Consider the following 23194-nt stretch of genomic DNA (forward strand, 5'->3'; position numbering starts at 1 on the left):
TGTTCTTAGTTAATGAGAAAATACTCATTAAAAATCATGTCAATATTCTCATGGAAAAGATCATGTAAAAAATGCAAGATGTTAACAACTTGTCTGGATCTTAGTGTGCCATCTAATGTAAAAAAATTTCAGAATGTATCAGAACCATTATTAAAAAAACATTCCTCTTTTTCTTTCAAGCCAGATCTGGAGGTATTATTTGTTTCAGTTGCAGTCAGATACAGTTCCTTGTTCACATATGCCAAAGAAGTTAAATAAATCCTAAGAAGCAAGGGAATCATCAAATTTCAAAACTGAAATTTTATTATGTCATTGTGCATTTTCTCAGGTATGAAGGTAGGTAGGCAGATAGACGGCTCAAGATATTTTTGACTGAAATGTCATCTGAAATTTGATAGGAAATATAATCAACTGGAATGAAGCAGATTTAGTTTAATTTAAATGTTATTATTTTTGTTTGTTCATGTGAAACACTGTGAGAACTTCTGACGGTCAGCTGGTAGGTGGGGAAAAATTACTAAATGACCATGTGCTTTCCCGTTCAGGTGAGCCACCAAGCTCTCCTAAATCCCTGACACTCTCTTGAAGGACTAAAGCTTATATTACAGTGAGTCAGTGGATGTTCTTTTTCTTGGTTATTGTTTTTCCCCCATTAGTGTGATATTTCTTCCCTCTTTTTGACAATGGTGTCATCTCTAGAAAGCAGCATATCTAAGGACATGCCAGTTGGGTTTTAGTAGTTGTATAGTCATCCTACTGTGCATTGGGGCTTCTTGCTAGTTTCAGTGACTCCAGTAAGGCTAATTTCTATTACATGTTCAATAAATGAAGCACATGCTCTTCCAGGTTAGTGTGGTATTATTTGATCTCTGAGGCTCTGGTGCTGAGCTGTATGTCATCACCAGTGTTCATTGTTAGAATGTGCAGCTTGCATCATTCATTATTTTCCCTCTTTAAGCTATACGGTTAAATGATAAAACGTAAACTTCCTGGTTTTACACAGCCTTCTAGGGAGTAGCATAATACTTAGTATTTATTGTTTGGGGGTTTTTTCCTAGTTTTATGTATTAGTTAGCAACATGCTTAACACCATGCCTTTTCCAACAATTTTATCACCTTAGCGTCCATCATCTATGCAAGGAAAGAGTTTTGGAGAAATGTTGTTACTAATATTAAATGACTAAGATATGCCTAATCTTCTCAGACCGACTGACTGATGAAAGGACCAATAACGCTAGAATTGGGGGTGTGGGGGGAGGAAGCAGAAATGAGGTGTAACCAGTGATTGATGTAAAAATTTTTTATAGTGTGCTCATCATACGCAAAAGCATTATTTTAAAATGCAGGGATGAGCGGTAACATGAAACAACTTCAATAACTAATAAACTTTTTAGATTCTGCTTCGTACGTTTACTTTTCATTAAATTTAGGGACAGTTGCGACCGTGTTGTCGTGATTCCGTCAACATTTATTTCTATGCGGTTTTCATATACAAAGGCATCAGGATGCCAGAAAATAAACTGTTAACGGAGAATTAACTTCTTTGGCACGCTTTCATACGTATCTTCCAAATTAAAGAAAATGAAATGGGCAGAAGCAGAGCGTAGATTACCTCCTTTTTGTCAAAAATGGTGGGAATTTGAAAATTAATAATAAAAAAGGGAACAGATGCAGGAACATGCCAGAGGGAGATTAATGCGGAGAGTAAAATCTGTGAGCAACAAAACTGAAGCAAACTGAATCAGTGGGAGGTGGTTGTACAATCAAAATCGGGATAAAAGAGAAATTACAAACAACCCTGCACTTGTCAAAGTAGTAGTAATGAAATCCTGACTCTGCCAGCAGCGAGAACCTGTGTTAGCACTTTGGGGTAAGGCCGGGAGCCGGGTGCCAGGTAGGAGGGCAGCGCGAGGCTGCTGGGCGGCAGCCATCGCGTGCGGAACAGATGGCGGGGAAAGCTGGCCGGGGAGGGGCTCCTTCGCGCAGCTAATCAGACAGTAACGGATAGGGCAGCTGGGAGGACTGACCACCGCCGGGCGAGCGGCGGGGCGGCCGCAGCCGTGCGCGATGTGTGCAGTGGTGCGCCCGCCGGCCGCACGCCGCTCCTTCCGAGCTCCGCGGCCGCGCAAAGCCGGGGACGGGCCCGGGCCCGCGTCGCGCCCCCTCCTTCCTCAAACGCGCGGGGCTCTGCTCTCGGCCCTGCCCTGCGATAAAGGCTACGTGCTTTCGCCTTTCGCCCTCGCGGTACGGCGAACGGAGGATGTGGCGAGTGGCAGAAACGCGAAAGCACGTGGGGCCGGGGTCTGATCCGGGCAAGCGATAGGGAAACTTTGCTCCCGTTGAAAGGCGGGAGAGCTGTAGGTCGGCGCCTTCCCACAGGGCCGGGCCCCTCCAATGAATGGAACCGGTTTGCTGATGGTTTATTTTTTGCTCGGAGGAGGCACTTCCCTGCTCATAAATGAGAGCTCGAGAGGAATGAATGGAGGTCCGAGCCTTCTGATCTTGAGTCACATGAATAACTTGACTCACGTAAGAAGTAAAGATCAATAGGATTTCTTGTGCAAGTAAGAGGTAGTCACGTGTGAGAGGATTACGAGGTCGTGCCCCGTGTTGATGACAGTCAGCTAGAAAGAGAAGTGAAAATAAAAATTTATCGAGGGAAAGGGGAAATAAACCCCTGAAGTGTAGCAAGGGAGATTTTGCCTATTACTACCTGGTTTTCTTTCACCAGGATATGTGATACTTTTTTAGGCAATTAAAAAAAACAAAACAAAACAAAACAAAACAAAACAAAAACAAACAAACAAAAAAAAAAAACCCACCTACGTGTCCTGCATCTGCTTTTTGAACTTGTATGTATCTTGTCTGCAGAAGGTTTATAGCTTGGCTCAATTACCCGTTTTGAGCAGGGAGGGGAGGAAACATTACAGGGATTTGAAATAGGTAGTATAGCATAACCATATGCTATTTATGCGGCAGTTTCTGCAATAAATCTAATTTGGTGCTGTCAAAAAAAATTAGACTTATTTGCTATAGCAGCACATTAGTAAATGATTGTGGTAGCTTTGAAAGTTGTCATTCACTCTGCATTACTTGCAGCTGAATCTTGCAGAGCTTTTTTTTGTTCCCCCTTCCTTTTCCCCGGAGCAACTCTGTGAAAATCTGAGTTCTTTGTCCTGCAGCTGTAGAAACTGCAAATATTTTCTCTACTGAAAAGAAGGGCTTGCTTTAAGGTAATTGAAGAAGGAGGTGAATGGAAGAATAGCCTGTATTGTTAACAATCATATGAATGTATGTGGAAAAATCAATAAAGTGATGGGGGATAAATTTCTCCCTTGCCTACAGGTTTTCATAGTGCAGCTGAAATTGTTTATCTGATTATACAGCATGTAGATAAATTAGCTGCTCTGCGTTATTATAGAAGGTAAAATATTTTACCTGCCATGATAAGACCATATGCTGCTTTATGAAGACTGATACTGAGTGATTTGAAATAAATCGGTTCTGTCGTCTTCTGGCAGTGCGTTGTAAAATTTTCGAAGCTGATATACTTTGTGTCAAGATAACACACTATTATTTAAATATCATTCCATTTAATATTTTAAGCATATTTAAGTGGTCGTACAAACATATAAAGGCCATTGATAAATTTTACAAGGGAAGGAGTCAAGAATAAATACAAAATCATATGTTAATTTTGAACATTAAAGCATTTCTAAATTATTATAGAATTAAGCAAGTTTTAACATGGTTAACAATTGTATTTATTGTCATACAATAAATGTTTCTCAGGGAAAAGACAATAATGCATTTTCAGATTTTAGTATTAGATTCATCTAAATTTTTCTTCACGGCATTTAAACGGCAACTGGTCACATCAATGATCACATCAGGTTGTTGAGGCAGCCAAATTGCTGCTGCATGTAGAGTGTGGTTCAGGAGCAGTGACAATACTTAAAGTGCTTTGGAGCGAGTGGTGAATTCAGATGAAACACTGAAGAGACTAACTGCTGTAGAAAGCAAACATCTTCATGAGGTCTTTGTTTAGAGCAGTTATTATTCAGCACCAACAGTAATAAGTTTATGAGTGTGTATCAAATATTTACTTTGGTCTCATTCAAATTAGGTTTTTTATTTGTGTGACTAATGACAACAGGATAATTTTTTTTGTTCTTTTTTTTGAGCCAACGAAGTCTTTCAGATACATTTATTCAAGGCTGCTGGATTTTTTGCTGAATTTGCTACTGGAAAAATAGTTCTGATTTTTATCATTATTTCTGACTTGTTCTAAAGCTTTTCTCTCAAGTACATCGAAAGCTTGTTTTTCCGATAAGCTAAAATGTACTTTTTCTCTCAGCACTTGGTATTTGTGAACTTCAACAATTTTAAAAGCTGTCTTGTGCTTTCAGAAGTATATTCAAAGTTGTTTCTTTTGTGCAGTCACAGCAGTTGTTGATTAGTGGGTATTTTTTCTTTGCTGTGCAAACTTCTGCTCTTGAAGTTCCTGCCTAGAAAAAAAAATTGAACAGGGAACCCAAGAGGTCCTCAGCTGGAGACTTCACCCAACTTCTCTTTGAACAGCATCAGCCTGTGGGTTGTCATTGCTGGAGAAAGTAGCTGGGTGGGTGGAAGGAGGAAGGAAAAAAAAAATCTCCTGAGCATGCCAGCCTTGACCGCCTGGCTGCTCTCCTTCCTCAGCCCTTGCACAGCGCCCTTGCGCCAGTGATGGTCAGGAGGGGCTGAGCTGGGAGATGCCCGTCCTGAGGAAGCAGACGAGCTGCTGTCGGCCACCTGACGGGGCTGAACTCCTCGCCCGGGCTGTGCTGGCAGCGTGGCAGGGTTTACCAGTGTGCTGCTCTGGGTTGCCCCTGTGGGTTTGGTGGTTTGCATGTCAAGCTATAGTTTTGTAGAAATAGGAGCAGCTCTTCTTGATTGGCTCCTCCTTGTTGGTCAGTTGGCTTCTGCGGGGCTTCAATCACTGGGGAGTTGAAGTGTCTCTGTAGTCAGGGAGGACACTGCTGCGTGCTCTTTTTGTACCAGGGTTCCTCTTCTATTTCCAGTGCATTTGTTCACCTGCATCTGCTTTCCTGAGGAAGACCATAGCATAAGAAAATACTTCCCTGCAAATGCAGGGACTAATCCCCATAGAAGGCATAGATCAGTATTAAGTTTTTATTCAGCTAAACTTACGCAGTATTTGTCAATGCAATTTTCATTAAAGTCAAATTCAGACCTAACATAAGTATAAATGCATTTCTGCTAATGAGATTGGATTACCTCCTGGACTCGATCCCAGAAAGCTTTATTTTAAATTCGTTTTTGGTAAAAGGGTAATAAAATGGGTGGTTCATTATAACTGCTTACAAAACTTCAAACACGTATTTTATTTTTTGGTATTGTATTTAATCTCGGTGAAAGGTTATCCTTTTTTAAAAGGATACCAAGGTATGCAGTGAAATTGAAGATATTTCTTATTTTAGAAGAATAAGACTGTCAAGGAGGTTAGTTAATAATTCAGGAACTTTTGGTTATCAGAGTGTATTCCTGAAAATAAATATGGACACAGGAATTGCTAAAAATAATGTATCCTGTTGACAATAAGAATTTAGTTTCAGCCCTGACAAAGAGTCTTTACCATTTGCCTCAATGTGGAAGGCAGTATTCTAACAAAGAGTTGCAGATGTGTGTTTTACAAGGCTTGAAAACAAGAAAAATTCTGATTTTTTTTTTTTCTTTGAATAATGTTGCATTTGAAACATCAGTAGGTAAGGCAAAAAAGAAAAAAAAAAGCTGCAGATTAAATAATTTAAATTGAGTACTGTGGGCCACTTTAAGTTTTTACTGTAAACTTACTCATTCAACTGTTCCCATTTTGTCTTTGTATTTTTAGTCATTAGCTCTGTTACAAGTATTAAAGTCAGAATCAAAAGCTTTTTTTTTTTTTTTTTTGTAATATGTTTAAGAGCCTTTTCACTTCTTCACATAGTCCTTCTCAGACTGTGCTAGCCCTAGGAAGAAGGAACAGATATATGTATTTGAAGAAAAACACGTTAGCTGTTGGAGTTAACAAATAATGATTAAAAGCTATTCTTTTGCTTCTTGCTATTTCTCCTATACCCCAAACTGATCTTCACAAATACAGGACTGTAAAGAACTTCATCTGCTGCTGGTTAGCAGAAGTGGATTTAAATCTACACCGACAGTTCATTTGACAATGACCTTGAGGGGCTTTGCTTCTTGAAGAAGAAAGCAGAAGCTTGCGGTAAACAAAGTTCACTTCTGACAGATGGATTGAATGACAGAAAGGTTGCGAGTGCCAGAATAGCCCTGGCAGAGGAGGAAATGTTCAGTGGAATCCAACAGGAGAGGAGGTGTGAACAGGTGCAGGGTTGCTGACGGAAGGGGAACCAGATGGAAGGAGCCAGAGCCAGTTTATTTAAAGGAAAAGGCAGAAAACACTGAAAGGCTGTGCGATCAGTGGCTAAAAGTGTGCATGGAAGAAGGTAAAAATTCACAAAGCAAAACTGCACAGTGGGATATCTAGCACTTAGCATAATGGTAGTAATTTGTGAGTTTCGTTTTAAAGTTGCTATTGAAATATGTTATTCCCTTACTCTTGACAGCATAAAGAAGAGATTTATAACCTGTCCAAAAAAAAAAAACCACCAAAAAAAACCAAAACAACAAAACCATCACCAAAACCCTCAACTGTTATACTGCCTGTCCATTATTTGTAATATTGCAGGCAGTAACAATCAGGATAATACAAAAATTATGCTACAGCTAATCAAATGAATAAAGGCATGTAAGGCTGAACTTCTTATTTTTTTAGCTCACCTGTTTGTATCTAGCTCTTTTGACATGTGGACAGATGAGCATGGTTTTCATTAGAACATTTTTGTAAGATCTAGAGCGAATCAACAACAGTCAAGTACAGAGTAATGTTGGCACAGTAGTTCTCATCTTTTTTGCTTTTGGTCATAAGTCTGTCAGTTCGCTGGAACGTGTGGTATCTTGCTGTAGGATAGGGTAGAAATCTAGCTTACCCTAGATCAAATTCCTTGAAAATCAAATATTGTCTTTCAAATTGTCATCCTGAAGAGTGCTTTGTTCTGTCAAATGGTTCTGCTTCTTCCCAAGCTGTTCCTGTGAGGCAGGAAAAAAACATTCCTCAACTTCTTCTCGACTTCAGCAATAGTTGGGGATCATTACCAACTTCCACATATAAGGCCTGTGGCACTTTAAGTGCAGGTTGTGTATCTGTACCTAAGGTGTGAAAAATGCAGGTAAGTGTTGAGCAGTCACTCGCCGTGCATCTGTGATCTACTGGATCGTTCAGCTGTGCTGAGCTGATCTGGATCAGGTGTGAGCACACACAGGCACTTTCCTTTTTAATTAGCTAGAGCATGCAACGCCGTGTTTGTGCTGACTTTATGCCAGCTGCAGGAAGGACAGATGATACCTGATTCAGCATAAAGCTTGCTGGTACAAAGTTAACGTACCAAAAACATTGGGTTTTTGAACAAATTTAAATTGGCAGAGTGAGTTCATAGCAGATCAGATCTCTGCATCATTTAGCTGCATCATTTTTTGATTCAGTGGTAGGAGCCTGATGATTGGATTTACTGTATTAACAAGCTGAGCCTTGGACTACAGAGTCACAGTTATTTGAACCTGGTCTATGCTGTGCTGAAAAGGCAAATCCCTAGAGTGGCAATATATGGCTATGTCTGGCCACATGTTGCCAGGCTCTGGCTTCTGCTGACACTGGAAGACAGGCACCTGTGTGATCAGGTTGTTCAGGGAGTAATTCAGGTTGAAAAAGAATAATTTCTTGAAGAATAGGTTTTGTGAGTGCTCATTGTAAGAGGATGACAAGAAGGACCACACCTCTTACACTGACATTGTCTGCCTTAAATGTGTCCTGAAGCTGCATTCTAAGATGTTGCTGGTGCCAAATTCAAGAATCACCATGAATCAAGAAAATTACTGCTTTATTTTAAATATAGGGAAAATAATTTGTGTATGCAAAACACATACCTGTAAAAATCTTCTGTGTTAAGTAATTATTTCAACATACAGTCATTTGTAAAAGCAGCCTGTGGAACAAAGAATATTCTAGAGAAATGTGTACAATATTGGAAGTGCTCAGGCTAAGTATTAAGATTTCACAAAAATCACCATGCAGTTTCTACTCTGTATTTAACTGTGTGTTTCTATAGGGACTGAGGGGCCAAATAATTCACAATCTGATTGTAATAGTCATGAGAGAATGGATGTTTACTTACAAGCTACATATCTTGATGGCAAAGCTTATAAATGTGCCAGAAAAATCAGGTTTTGATTCCAAGTTGGTATATTTGACCTAATATGAGATGTTAATTACTGTTAGAGGCACTTTTTCTCTTCTCTATCGAAATATAAAAAAGCTAATGATAATATTTGGCTGTGGCTTGATATGCAGAGGACTATCAAGACTGAATTGAAATTATTGAGGAACTGGTCATTTTCTGGCTATATCTTGAAGTTTATAATGCCAAAAGAGTAAAATCATGTGAAAGGCTAGGTGTTTGCAAATTCTTACTGTTAAGCTGAATGTAAAGTAGGAAATCAGTCCTTTCATTTTGTTAACAGACTTTACAGATAGAGAGGTAGAAGTTAACTATGTTCAAGGTTCTTTATTTCATAGAAATTTCCATAGGAGTAACACTCTGTGTCTGTCTGTTCCCATGCTCCTACAGCTTTTCATCTGTCTCGTGCCCATTAATATCTACAGTTAGTTGAAATAACTTCTAAGTAGATTTCAAGTATGGCAAGCAGGAATAGAAATTTTTTTCACATGCAACCATTAATTTATAGTTTCTCCTGCTGCCTCAGTAGGGCTTAAAGGGCAAAGTGGAAATTTTAGACTGAAGTGTTTCATTGTTTCTGTAGACTTCTTGTTATTGTATAAAGTGGAAATACGTATAGAAGTCACAAAGCAGTTCTGGTGGCATGGCTGCATTTTAAATAGAGAGATATGGAAAAAAATCAGTGGGTACAAGAAAGTTATATGCACTGATTTCTGTTTCAGCAAAATTTAAATTCTTAGAAAAAATAGAACATAGTATAAGAAGTTGACATTTGAATTCTGGGAATGGGGATACAGGTGACGAGTTATCTACATTTTGGGGAAATCAGTTTCAAGCTAATTTGTCAACTAGTTGTAATTAGTCTCTTGATGAGGTTGGAAATCTGTACAGAGCTTAATCTTTTGGTTTTTGCGCCTCAAAAGTGTTGCTTTTTTTTTATTTGAAGTATTTTTATGAAATAGTAGTAGCAGCCTGGAAGAGTTGTTTTTTCCCAGCCTTTCATCTCAAGTGAGGTAGTAAAGTTTCATTTTGTTTCATTAATATACTTTAAATGTATTTCTACTTTCAAGTTATTTCTGTAGCACTTTCTAACGTCCAAGATCTATATTTAAAGAGCTGGACCAATTTGAATGCTGAATTTTTTACCCCTTGACCTTTACATAACTTTTCTAATTGCTTGTAATGCTTCTCATGGTTCTCATTGCTTCTCATGGTTATGAGGAGAAAACTCTGGCATTTCATTATTTTAGGAAACTCTGTATTTCTCAACTAATGCAAGAAACAAGATTTAAGTTTTGCTTGTTTGTTTGGGTTTTTTTGAGCCTCAGTTCTCAGGAATAGGCCCACATGTATCCTGAGAAATGATGCAGTCCTTCAAACCCAGCAATTAATTTAATAGTTGGATTTCTTCAAAATTTGACCATGCAAATATAGATTTTACTGAAGCTCACCAAACACAGTGTGCTGGCTGGGGCATTTTCCAGAAACTTGAGCTTTCTGCTGAGAAGACCTGGCAGCTGACTCCAGAATCAGCATCCAGTCAGCTCCCAGAAACTGACAAAAAGAGCAACTCAGTGGGTAATTCCCTCAATGGGATACAGGAAGGGCAATTTTTCAGCTCCTTGGAAAGGTTTAAAGTAATGACCTGATCGTGATGCTTTTAAAAGATATCTCTACATAATTCTTCAGGGAGCGTGCACTCATACATCTTTTTTTTTATTTATTTTGTGCCATAAGAGCATTCATTTCATGCCTTTCTTTTGCCTTGCAGAAGCACCAAGAGCCATAAAATCCAATCCAGTGTGGATTTACACAAGCACGGAAAAAATCAAAACCTTTATTACAAAAATTCAGATCGCAAAACAATCTACAGTGTTTGATGAGAGGAAACCACTGAACACTGTCCAGCTAACTCCTCATTCAGAGCAACCATGGGTGTTAACAAGGTCCTGTTAGATGAAAATTCATAGGCCTTACAAAGGAAGATAACCAAACCTTCTAGCAACCTTTTGCTGAACACAAGGTTGCTAGAAGCCTGATTTAAAGGAAAGGGAGAAATCTTGTGACCCTGAGCCTTCTTATTGAGTTGATCCAAGCATATGAGCAAGGTGCATGCTCTAGAGCTCTGTTGATTTAGAAGGTTTGGAAAGCAATAATTTTGAATCATAGCTACATTTAAAACCAGCATGTACCTGTTTACCTGCAGAATTACAGGTCTTACTGTGTTGCATTTTCTTACTTAAATGTTTGAAAATACTAAGATTGGATAGCTTATGATAAAACTCAGTAAACGCATTCTCCATTGTAAATAGCTGAATGGGGTACTGCAGTGCTGGTAAATTGAAAGCTGGTCTGAAAGGAGTTATAGAAGTTTTACATTAATAGAATTATTTATAAGACTATTTCTGGGGAGAATGACTTCTTGGTAAATTGGGTTTTTTCCATGTTTGTAGACCAACCTTTACACTTGTCTGCTAACCTGAAAAAATAAAAAAATGAGCCCTTCTGTGCATGACATACATACAAAGATACATAAAAAATACGGGGGGAAGAAGTTTGTGAAGTGTGATCTTATTCTGTATACCTTCTCTTATGACCTTTATCATTGAATAGTGTCTGGTAATAAAGTTAGAGATAGCAAAAAAAATTCTAATATTTCCCCTTAGAGAATAAGTCAGGTATTGTGTCATCTTGTTTCATCTTTTATACTTTTATTTTTCTTTTTATCATAAATGTGTGGTTTATTTAGTTGGCTTTTTCTCCTCCTGTAGCCTGAGAGAAGAGCGAGGATATGCTTGGATTTTCCATTCTTCCTTTGACACTTGTAGCTGAAATAGTAAGATAAAATTGCCTATGAGAAGGTGATTCATAAAGTTGCTTGTAATGGACAGTCCACTAGACCTGTTTTGTAGAAAGTTTGCAAAGCAGATTGCATAAAACACTGCTGAGCCTTTGTACCCAAAGTTATTTGGTCTTTGGGGCTCCTAATACACGTAGTCTTTCAGATCCTACTTTCAAGTGTTTTAATTGATTTGTGTAACTTCGTGCCAGATTTTACTAAAGATACTGGGAATAAAATGCTTGGGTAACTCCTCAAAACTTTTCCAGTTTGGTAGAGAATCCTCTGCTATACATTTATTTTCAAAAATACTGAGAGAGAAAGCTCATTTCCTCTGAAAGATTTAAGGGAGCCTTCAGCTGAGTCCTTTCTCTCTTCTGAGGTAATTTGTTGTGCAGTGGCTCACAGGGCTGCCCCACTTGGCTACATGTTCTTTAGGGAAGAGGTCTGTTCTGGACCACTGAGGCACGTGGTAAAAGCATCAGTGTTAGGCTTGACTGGTCCTCCTGCTGCCCAAGTCTGAGTGTGGCTGCAGAGTTCCAGGACTGTTTAATTTAGACAAGTTTTGTTAATTTGAGTAGCTCAGACATTTGGAACATTAAATGCTGGCTGCTCCTTAATGATTTATGAAGTTCAGCTTAAAGCAAGTATATATGAAAGCTAAAATGCTTTGTAGTTATATTTTTACCTATAATTAATTTTAGATGAAGATGTCAAAAATAATGCTATGATAACTTCATGTGTATCACTGAACTGAGATAATTGCTAGAGTATTTTAATTTGTCCAGTTAAGTTCACAGTCGTTACTAATGGATCCATTAGCTTTTTTAAAAATGCCACATGTTGATCTCATGGAAAAATCAAATAGTCAATATAGGAAGCATGGTTGCTTCAAATTGTAGTTGTTTTGCCAGAAGGTTTACTGTCAGCCTCCAGGAGTCAGAGGCCTGATTCTACATTAAGAATCATCCAGCATTTTTTATTTTTGTATTTTTACTGTTACCAAACTGAAAAGACTCCTTCAGAAATACATACTCTTGAACTGTGTAGTGAAATTCAAAATTTTATCAATCCCTGTTTTCTTTTCTAGTCAGAAATAGACGAGCTTTTACTTACGTCAAATACTAATTTGAAGTCACTAGTCTTTGCATACTTCCTTTTTCTTTACTGAAAAACTCTTTGGCAGAGAGGGGACTTCTCTTTTAAATGGATCCGTGATCCCGGTTTTGTTTGTTAGTGAGAAAGGCATTTTGATTTGGGGAGGTATTTTGGTTTGGGATTTTATTAGGTTTTCATTAAATTTGATGGCTCAAATTCAGTCAGCATACTTTTATGTTAGCTTTGACATCAAAGTGAATTTTCCCTTCAGTTGCAGCAAGGATTTTTTAAAAGTTTGCCAGAGATGGCAATTTTCTTCTTCCTGTGCTATAAGCTACAGTTCAGAGTGTCTTTTGTTTTGTCAAGAAGATTTGAAAAGCGTAACTTTCATGCACTGCAGAACAATATCGAGTTCATTGAGATATGCAAACCAGTTCATTGAGTTAGCTATGGCTCTTGGCAGCCACAATGCAGTCTTAAAAATCACTGTGGAAAACCTGTACTTCAGGATAGGGCTCAAGCAGAGCTTGAGCTTTCTCCACGATTGAGCCTTTGGTTGCTTCTGACTTTATTGCACAGAAGTGAAGACTTCCATGAGTTCCGTGCATCTGCTTTAGTAAAACTGATTGGTGGTGTGACCAATCAGATGTGCATTTTAGTGTGTTTAGAGTTTTGCACTCAGTAGAGCTAGTGTTTGAATTTGAGTAGAGAACACGCTGGTGCACTTTTACCACTCGTCTCCTATTTTTGACCTCTATTGATGAAGTTTTTAAAAGTTCTGGAACAATTAATCTTTAGCTGTCATTTCTGATTCAGATATTACCTGTGTCATCAAAATTAGTCAGTCATAGCTTTGCTTTACATTGTCTCTGTGCCTTCCATTAGTGAATATAAGAAATTCTGAAGTTTTTGTAGGAGGAGACCTCTGACGTCTTCACACTAATGCTGGAGGGACTAAGGACTGCTTCCTTCTGTCCACAGTGCATAGATTTTCTTTTACTCTGAATTATGAAAGAATTGATTTAAGAAATTGCAATTGGACAGACAGTGTCAAAGCTTCTAGAACTCCTGCAGTATTTGTTGGTTGTAGCAGGAGAGTTACCAACAGATCCTGAAATCTCTTGGGCTGCTTTCTGCGTGTTTTATGCTTTCTTTTTTTTTCCTCCATATATGTGTTGGGGAAATTTCCAGTAGGGAGATTGAACTTAGAGAGCAGGTTCAACTCAAGGTGTGGATGAAGGACTTGCCACTCTGTTCAGACAGATTTGGCTCCAGGATATTTTTTCGCTCCTGAGCAGTTCTAAGCACCTCAGATATTGCTCTGTGTGATACTTGATGTGTTTTAATTCCCAAATCTTGTAAGTTTTAAGAAGCTGCTCTTCTGTGTAAGAATTGTCTGTGTTTTCCTAGTTCTACTACTGAGGTTTTATCCACTGTATAAATTCCTGTTCAACCACCCCATACACACTTCAGCCACAGGGCACTCACCACACATCCATGGTTTCTGAGCTCCCGCTAGCTTATTCTGTGCAGTAAGTGACGCAGGTGAGCAGCTCTTTTGGATGCGTCCCCTACACAGGAGAGTGTTTCTGGTGGCAGTAGATTCTCCATTTATTTTGAACTTGCTGGTTAGCATGAGTTCATCAGGAGGGGCCGTAGTGGTGAGGAATGGACCTTCACAGGTTTGCCTTGGTAGCTTGAGCTGTGCAGCTTGCTGCATGCTGAAGGTTACCCCCAGCAGAAGGCCAGCCAGCCAGCTGTGTGCCAGATGACTGCACAGCACCCAACTGCACCAAAGCCATCTCTCATGAGAACTATTAAATAAAATGCTGTGCTACTGACACTTTCTTTAGCTGAAAGCATCAAGGAATTTGGAAGATGCTGGTGGCTTGTTTTTCCTATAGTTTTTTGAGCAATCCAGTGCTTATAACAACTTTCTGAAGATAAAAAACATTTGTAAAATAAAGAGGTTTACACAGACTGGTTTCCAGCAAATATGGGGAAAATATTCTTAGTAATGCTTTCCATATTTGGAGCTTGCACTGAAAAAATGATGGGAGCATCACTCTTTAAGATAGCCCCAATATGATCACAAAGCAATTCTGAGAGTGATGTGATAAAGTGCTATTCAATATATGAAATTTTCTTTAAAAATGTGCTTTGTTTCCTTAACGCTCTAATATTTTTGCTATCTAAACGTATTTACTGTCTTACCTCAGAAGAAACTGCCTGTGATTTCCAAGGGAGTTTTGCCTAAGGTAGGGCTTGAAACATCAGGACCAGGAATTAGTGTAATGTGACCCACCATTTGTATTGCTTTGGGGTAAATTTGAGAGAGAAGATTTAACATTGTGTGTGTCATGCTGAGATATTGCAATATCTCGGATGGGTTATTAGGCACCAATCCAAAGGTTAAGTGCAGCAACCACATGAGATGTGGCTTTATCCTTACATGATCTGTGCCCGTGTTCTGTTTTGTAGTCCTCTGAAATAGGTAGTATTTCGAGAACAAAACACGTTTATAAGACTTTTTTGAAGCCTATCCCAAGCTATTAAATGTCATTTCAGTAGAAAAGTGTTTGCTCATGTCATTTGAAATCTAGAAATCAATCCTTGTATGTGTGAACTCACTGATGTTTTAAATGTGGATCCCAATGTGCATCAAATAAATATTCACGACCTTTGGGAAAGTTTGGATCTGAATTTGCAGTTCAGGATCTTTTCTAATTTATATGCACATTTCTTTTTGGTGTTTTGTTTTCCATGCTCTTTTTGCTTGGCTTGCATTAAATAAAATGCTTCAATGGAGTGTGGTAGTCTAGCATTTGTTTTGCCTCAGGAGTGGATTGCCCCATCTTGCGTATCTGGTCAAGTAAATTGCTCTCTTGCCTGCATCCTTCAATAACAGTGCTGGGCTTTAGACCTTCCTATACAGCCCCCCACTGAGCAGAACCACGAGGGGCTGGGCCTGTGTGGTGCTAGCAGTCTACTCTATTGTAATGGAGGCATTCATCTCCTATTTACATAAATTAATAGTTAAGACTTGTTTGGTTGCTTAAGAAAACTCATTAAGCTTTCAGAGTAGCTGTATCACGAGCACTGTGCAATCGCTCCCATTGACTTATCTCCTGCTGATTCACTGGGAACCAGTCCATCTCGGGGTCAGGTCCCTAAGCTTCATTGCAGAATTGAACAAATAGCACTTAAAGGAAAATGCAAATAATATGTTCAGGGCAAAGTGAATGTTGGTAAGCTTCCTTATAAAAAAGAGGTCGTATTTAAAATTTTTTAAAATAAAACCCTATTTTTTCCTGCAGGGCCAATTTTCTCTCAGGAAATAGATCATACTTTTTATTCATTCTCTACTAGTCACTGGAGAATGTTTGACATTGTAAGACAAAGGTCAGTTTGTATAACCTGAAGCGGGAGGAGAATGTTTAATGTGAAAAGCTTGTCAAGATTTTTGTTATTCTTATTATTTGAATGTTCTGCTTTACCCTTTTAATTTATCCTCTTTGGTATATGATTTTTATTTTTCTTAATTTCTTATTTGTTTTTTTTAATAGATTGGAGAAAGAGAGCATTCAGCACAGCATTAGCAATGAAGCAAAGGCCCAAGCCCTTCAGGCCCAGCAAAGAGAGCAGGAGCTGACACAGAAGATGCAGCAAATGGAGGCCCAGCATGAGAAAACTGGTAGGTGGTAGGGAAAGATTAGAGCCTGGGCACTCACTCACAAGCCAGGCCCACGCCTTACTGTGAAATGACATCAGGAACACCTGTAACCTTTGGCTGGCCGAAGGGAGCAGATGCTAACTACACCGGAGATTCCGAATTACATATTAGTTAGCGTTTAAAAGAGAAAATGGAAAGTATTGCCCACTGTCTGTTGATTTCAGAGTGCTGCTCTCACATCTGCTGCACCATCTGGATTATGAGTTTATTTACCTGTGTTCAAGAAACGTAAAGCTGAGAGAGACCACAACAAAGTAGAAAAACAAAGGGCTTGTTTTTGGCTGGATTTTCAGGCACACATGTTATATAAAGAAAATAGCATCAGAAGCTCTGCGGGAAATGCTCTGAGCTTACAGTTAAAGTCTCCTGAATAGCATTGAACAGTTCCCACAGTACACACATTATAGCTACTCTAAAAGCTTAATGAGTTTGCTTCGGCATCCAAACTGGAGAAAAGCTTTAGCCATTAATCGGTTCTTAATTCACTGTCGCAGCTGGATGTAATTCACTGGCTCCAAATTGATATGTTCCTTTATTTAATCTTTGCAGCCTCAAACATTTTTAGCATTACCATGTGCCCCCCCACACATCCTCAGTCTAGAAGAAAGATGTTTAATCCCTTGCATACTTCAGGTTCTCATAATAGGAGACTTCATTGCATTGACTGAGTCCATCAATAACATCTAACTTTAATCTGGAAGTAAAATGGGTTTTCTGAACAAAGAAAAAAGAGGGGTTTTTATTATGAAGTACATAATGTATGCTAACAGTATGCTAACAACATTATTAGAGGTGCATATTATAAATAAACAAAAAAAAGGGAAATTTTTAAGCTATGAAATCTGTAACCCATGAGCATGGAAAGGAGGAGGAGCTTCAGCTGTTAAAGAACATTATATACTTATGTGTTTAACCAGATACCATATTTACCCACCAGTCACGCAATACTTTTAGGAAAACTAAATAACATATATTAATTTAAGGAGTGCTGTATAATAAGTAAAGTAGCAGGCACGGTTCTATCTGCTATTCCATTTTCCGCCTTATTTTGTATTGTCGCAGTACTAGAGGACATTTCCATGTGTTCAGGGAATGCAAACACCTACATTATGGCTGCTGCCTACACTGTAGGAGAAGAAAAGAAGCTCTCAGAATAATTTTTTCCTCCTTTAGCCAGCACATCTGCATATGACCATGTATAATTTTGCACAAGAGAAAAGTAGTTTACCCTCCTGGTGCATAAATTGTCCCAGTGTACAGAAATGAAGCAATATTATCTCTGGGTCTGTTTTTATGTATATCTAGTAGGATTAGAGGGAGTTGAAAATTATAGTCATTTGTAATGTCTATAAAGAAAACCTTGTTTATTATGACCCTGCACACATACAAGGAATTTGGGTAAGAGTGGTCATGCTTTCACTAATTTTAAAAGTAGAAATCAAGAAACATCATTTTGAAGTGTCTTTCTTTTGAAATAATAAAGATACCTGGATTCTAGGTCATGAGTTTAGGTGCAGTCCAAACTGAGAGTAACTGAAAATTATTTATAAAATTGTTTCATTTCAACTGTCACTGGGCAGTAAGTCTAAATCCTACCATTTGACAATAAAAAATCACATTATTCATGGTAAGCTCAGGACACAGTAAATAAAAGAACTGCTGTTTTAAGGAGACACTGAAATGAGTCCACAGTGTGAGCATTTGGTTTGCTGGTGTATCCTCTGCACCAGTTGAGCAAGCAAAAGTCTGCTAAAGCATGGCTTGCCAATTTTATTCCTCCAAGAAATGTCAGTGAACTTCTAGCTAAAAAGCAAGCCCACCAGATTAGATATCTATTCACAGTGATTCTTCTCTTACAAGACCAGATTCAGTGGCAACATTGCTTTAACACTTTAGCTAATTCTGACACAGAGCCTTAATTTGGTAAGTGATGATGTCCAAGTAGCTGAAGCTTAAAAAAAATCTCAAAACTAGAATGAACTAGAAGAAAGAAATTATGAAGATATAAAATTGTTTCTATGTTATCTATAAATTTATATAATTGTAATTTTATAGTATCATAATTTTATGGTTTCTAGTAGAAGAACTGGATTCATTGCTGACATCCCAGAATACATTCATAGCAAAATTAAAGGAAGAATGTTTTGTGTTGACAAGGAAGTTGGAACAAATGTCAGAAAAGTACAGGTTAGTATATTTTTCTTAGCCTGACCCTTTTATTACTAAGACATGCTTCTTTATTTTTTCTTTGTATTTTAATATTTATTATTTTTCATTTTGTCCCAGGTATTACATATCATATAAATGTAATATATGCCCTTTAAGAATTGAGTGTAATATATGCCCCTTAAGTTTATATTTCTGACGCTTAATTCAAATTTATTGGACAATTCCAATGTAAAAATTGCATAGTATTGCCTTCTTAATATGAAAAGTATAAAATTGTTTTAAAAGCTACAATTCAAGTTTATCTAAAGTTATATGAAAAATGCTGAAGATTCAGTGATGTCAAAACTGTTGTCATTGTAATTATTTACTTAAGCTCTTTTCACAGTACTACACTACATGCTGAATATTGTCTATAAAATAATTGTCATCAAAATTCTTGTTGCTGATGCTCTGATTCTGCTGCTGCTTGTTATCAATCAATAGCACATCTAAGTTCAAAGTCATTAAAAATTGAGGAAGAGAGCAAAACCTGGAAGTAATAATAATTTAAACAAAGCTATGGAGGTATCTATTCAAAAGTTATGTAAGACAGAACTATCTTCTAAAGAAAATATGAATTTTATAGTTCTTTAGCAGCAAATAATTTGATTTTACATTTTTAAGTGTGTATCTGTTGAAACTTTTTTTGGGTTCATGTTTAGGCTGGTAAACTGGACTTCAGTGGAGACTTGGCATTCTGTAGGTTCTGTAAATTATCTGCAAAGTGAATTTGGTAATTAAGGCTAGTATTTGTCTCATGGCTGATGGGAAGTAAGGAAAACACTCAGCAAATATAAAATTGGTTTTCAAGACAGGATTCTTCTTCTGCTGGGTGGATTTAATCATCTTCTCAAGGTAATGTAAAAGTGGCAACACTCACTCAGAGATTTACCCCAATACCCTCTTCCTAGGAATGGTCAAAGGGGAATGATTTAAGTAAATGACAGACATATATATATATATATATGTATATGTATATGTCTATGTCTATTAATAAATTATATATATATATGTGTCTATGTCTATAATAAATAAAATATATGATGCTTCCCACTGGTTCTGCCTCCACTGCCCATCCTACTTCCCACTGAATATAAAGTGTTGACTAGCTGTTAAGTGGCTGAAGTTCAGAGATGAATCCCTTCCAGAGTGTTTGGGGAAGAAATGAGAAACTTGAGGGACTATAAGCAATCTTCCCATGCAAATGTTGTGAGGGGTACTTGAGAGAGAAGCAAACAGAATTTTTCCTCTGAAAAAGCAGAGCTCTTCTGCTACAGTAATGCAAAATCTAAATGGATTCAAATCATATTATTATTCCAGCAATAAAAAAGCACACAGACTTTGTTGCTAGAGCTCACAGTCACAGACTAGTAACTGTAAAGGATGAAGGAAAGACAGAAAACATACTGTGAAAACACATTATTCTCTGAAAATAAATACTAGAGATTGCCAAGTGTTTCTCCACCTAGCAGCATTAGCTCACTATGTCAAGGACCTGAAAGTGGGAAAAGGAGCCCTCTTGCATCTCCAGGAAGTGGTATTTTTTACAAAAGGAACTGTAAGGAAGAATGCATGAAAGTGGTTCTGAGAAGTGGTCCTAAAATAGCTTGAGCTTGCCTTCACTGGAGTGGGAGCTGCTGTAGTCACTAACAGAGATAGAGAAATAGGTAGAAACAAAAAAAAAAAAAATGAAGGTTAAAAATGAGAACAGCAAGGTGGAACTGTAGATGGTGGAAAATGACAGACTAATATAGATGGCTTCACAAAGTGATGTGATCGGGAGATCAGATGCAAAAAATTATTTTAGCCAAGTTCTAAATGCAAGATCGGCATGTATCTCTCAGTAGCACCTCTCCAAATGGCAATCATTGTCACTGAATGTAGTGTAAAACCACATTCTGGGACAGAATAATGTAGCTTTATCTTCTGAAAAGAGGCAATAATTTGGGGAAGATTTTATAACTTAGTTCTTATGTACATTAATAACAGCAGATCACAAAGCAGCAGTGTACCATGTTTTCACAGAAAATATTTTTCCTTTTTTTTCCATATTTTTGACCTTTCTATAAACTAAATTTTGGACCTGGATGTGTATTTTCTTGCTGTGTTTCTAGAATCTTTGTGCCTTAATTTCCATGGGTTTAAGAAATAACTGTACACTACCAATACTATTTTTTAACTTGTGGAACAGGCAAGCTCTTTTAATAACAGATGCAATAGTAAGTTTATTTAATTTTTATTTGGTTTGATAGGAAGTAGTCATTTGTAATAAGGGACATTTCAAATTTATGTGTGACAACTACATATTTCTACAATTTCTGTGGAATGCATCTGAATGGCACATATATTTTTATATTTAATGCAGGTTTTCTGAGAAATGTAAACTGAAGTTTTTGTGTTTATATGTAAGCTGGAACCATTTTTTGAGCTAGTCCCTACACAGAAAAGCATCAGAAAGACAATGTCAGACGAATTATAAACCCCTCAAGCTGTGCAAAAAGAAGATAGTGTCTGTGAAGGTTTTTGTATGCATAGGCATGTTTAAAAATATAGTCCTTTGTTGATTTCTTCTCTGTTCCTCTCTTGTTTTGTTCTTTTTTTTCCTCTGATTGTCACTGTCTGAGTTTCTAGGTTGTAGATTAATGCTTAACACTACCCACTGTGTATTTGTGATTTGCGTTTTGTAATTAAGGGGAACAATGGGAGTCCATTGGGTCTCATTATATATAATGGTTGGTTTAATTTGTTTCACTTCTATCTTGTTAATTGTAAATTGATCATTAAGATTTGAATTCTAATCTGTCACCAGGGTTGTGAGTATTGAAGCTAGAGCAATGATCCTGGTTTTAATCACTGATGATGAGAAACAAATTTTATAATTTTGGTACATATTGCAGTTCATATATTTTAACACTGTATTTTATGGTGTTATAAATATTGTTAAATGACTTTTAGTGTAGTTTTACTGTTTGGACTATAATGTATAAATTATATTACTGGTTTGGCAACAGTAGGCATCCAACTGTGTGAGTTTAATTGAAGTAAAGAACACATACCCGGCTGAACTATTTTTCTGCATGTTTGGTTGACTGCAGTCGTTGCACTCAATACCGGGAGTGAAATGTTTGTTGAAGGTAGCTGTATGAAGGTGGGGAAGGTTCAGTCTGAAGGTTCAGTCATTAAAATTAGATGCAACAATATTGAATCTGCAGAAAATATTTTAGAGCGTGTTTTTAATTTCTGTGCAAATAAGCAATCGGTTTTAAGGGCAGGAAAAGGCAGTGCTTAAAAAGCACTGAAATGCAAAACCTAGTTCAGAGGAGTAAAGGCAACATTGCCACCTTAGTGTTCAAAACTCAGCTCATCCTAAGACTGACTTTGAATTGTGACGATATAACATTTCCTCATTTTTTGCCTTTAGTGTTTAAGTGTTTTGGAGGCTAACCTCTTTGGGTTTTTTTCCAAGATTCTTCCAGCAAAGATGGAAGATAAAACCAGAGTGATTTTTAAATAGAAGTTTTGGTAGTTAAATGGATCCAGAAGTATAGAGGGGGTTTTGTTGCTGTTGTTGCTCCTGCCCCCATCAATTAGTTTTGATATAGTGACAAGTAAATGAGATTTGGTGAAATCTATTATGCATCCAATTGCAGGCATACATTTCACATTTTCATGTGATGTTGTAGCTTTGCTCTGTGCAATTTCAGAATAACAGTGATTTCATAGGGGTCTTTTGAGCGTATCAGGTCTCAGAAGCACACACAGATCCGTGACTGCCGGACTTGTGGGGCCAGCCTGAGTCTGCAGAAGTGCCCCTTCCTGCTGAGTCCAGCTCTGATGGCAGCACTCCAAATGCCTGCATGCTTCGGTTTCTACTGAGTCCGCCACAGCTTATTGCTCAGACTGTTGGACCCAGAGTAGCTCTGGTGAAGCAACATCAGCACATCCATGCTGTGTCCTTCAGTTGTGCAGGATCCATCAGACACAGTGATTAGTGCATAGATTTCTCTAATTTGCCTCTGTGCTCAGCATTATGAGTGAACTATCTCTGGAGTTCAGCACTGTGTGCTTTGACATTTAACCCCCCTCTCTTTTCCTGCTGTAATACCTTGGGAGCAGAGTTATTCAGAAGCATTTACACAGGACTGGCCCTGCCTCTGGCTGGGTGGAATTCCTACTTCTGTATAAATGTGCTATAGCATTCAGTACAGTTATTCGGCTTATTAAAATTACGGTGGTTTGGGTACTTAAATATCACATAGAATTAGCTGTCTTATCTTAATCTTTGGAAACTGAGGTAGATGAAAGGTGTGTTTAAAAATGCAGAGGAAATCGTTGAGGAGTGATGATGGAAGACTCTCGGAATGCAGTATTGTATTGGACTGGTGTTCTCCCTTTAATGCCAACACACATGAACCTTCTAAAATGGACCTAACCATTCTGTACTTCATATGTGCTGTCCTTCAAAACTTCAGTGTCATTAAATACTTGAGTCTTGGTGGTCAGACTCTTAGGTGGAAAGGACATGTAAATGTCTTAATTAGAATTTGTTTTTCTGTGTTTTACTGTAATTACAAAAGATGTTTTAGGAGAAGACAAACACTCATAATGTGCTTCAAAGCATCAGGCATTTAGAGCTCTATTTTAGAGTTTGGAGATTATGATACTCATGATTTTAATTAATTCATTACTTACTTTTGTTTCATTAATTGTAATTTTCAGTAGTGTTTTGATTTTGGTTGATGTAAATTACTTGATCTTTCCAGAAAGTCTTTAGGCACCTTCAAGTATGAAGGAGACTTGTAAAACTTTGAGGCATTTATCACCTTGAAAGTTGGTTCTGCTGTTCCCATGAATGAGACAGTCACATATGCATACAGAAGAAGAAACAGGATCTCCCAGTTGGGAAACCTTACAAATGTGATAATTTACAGTATTACTACATGGCAAATGCTGTTGCTGATTTTG

General features: G+C 37.7%; 1 protein-coding gene across 9 annotated transcripts in view; it reads left to right on the forward strand.

The window, feature by feature from the left end:
• SDCCAG8 (SHH signaling and ciliogenesis regulator SDCCAG8) overlaps positions 1-23194 on the forward strand; it is a 104803-nt gene that overhangs the window by 41021 nt on the left and 40588 nt on the right. For 8 of the 9 annotated variants that reach the window (XM_040057612.2, XM_040057614.2, XM_040057613.2 and 5 more), the window contains exons 14-15: positions 15855-15982; positions 18100-18208. In XM_040057612.2, the coding sequence (XP_039913546.1) occupies positions 15855-15982; positions 18100-18208 (237 nt within the window). The remainder of the gene's footprint in view (positions 1-15854; positions 15983-18099; positions 18209-23194) is intronic. The other variant, XM_040057616.2, reaches the window with a different exon arrangement.

Source organism: Hirundo rustica, chromosome 3, assembly GCF_015227805.2.
Source record: "Hirundo rustica isolate bHirRus1 chromosome 3, bHirRus1.pri.v3, whole genome shotgun sequence".
Lineage (NCBI taxonomy): Eukaryota > Metazoa > Chordata > Aves > Passeriformes > Hirundinidae > Hirundo > Hirundo rustica.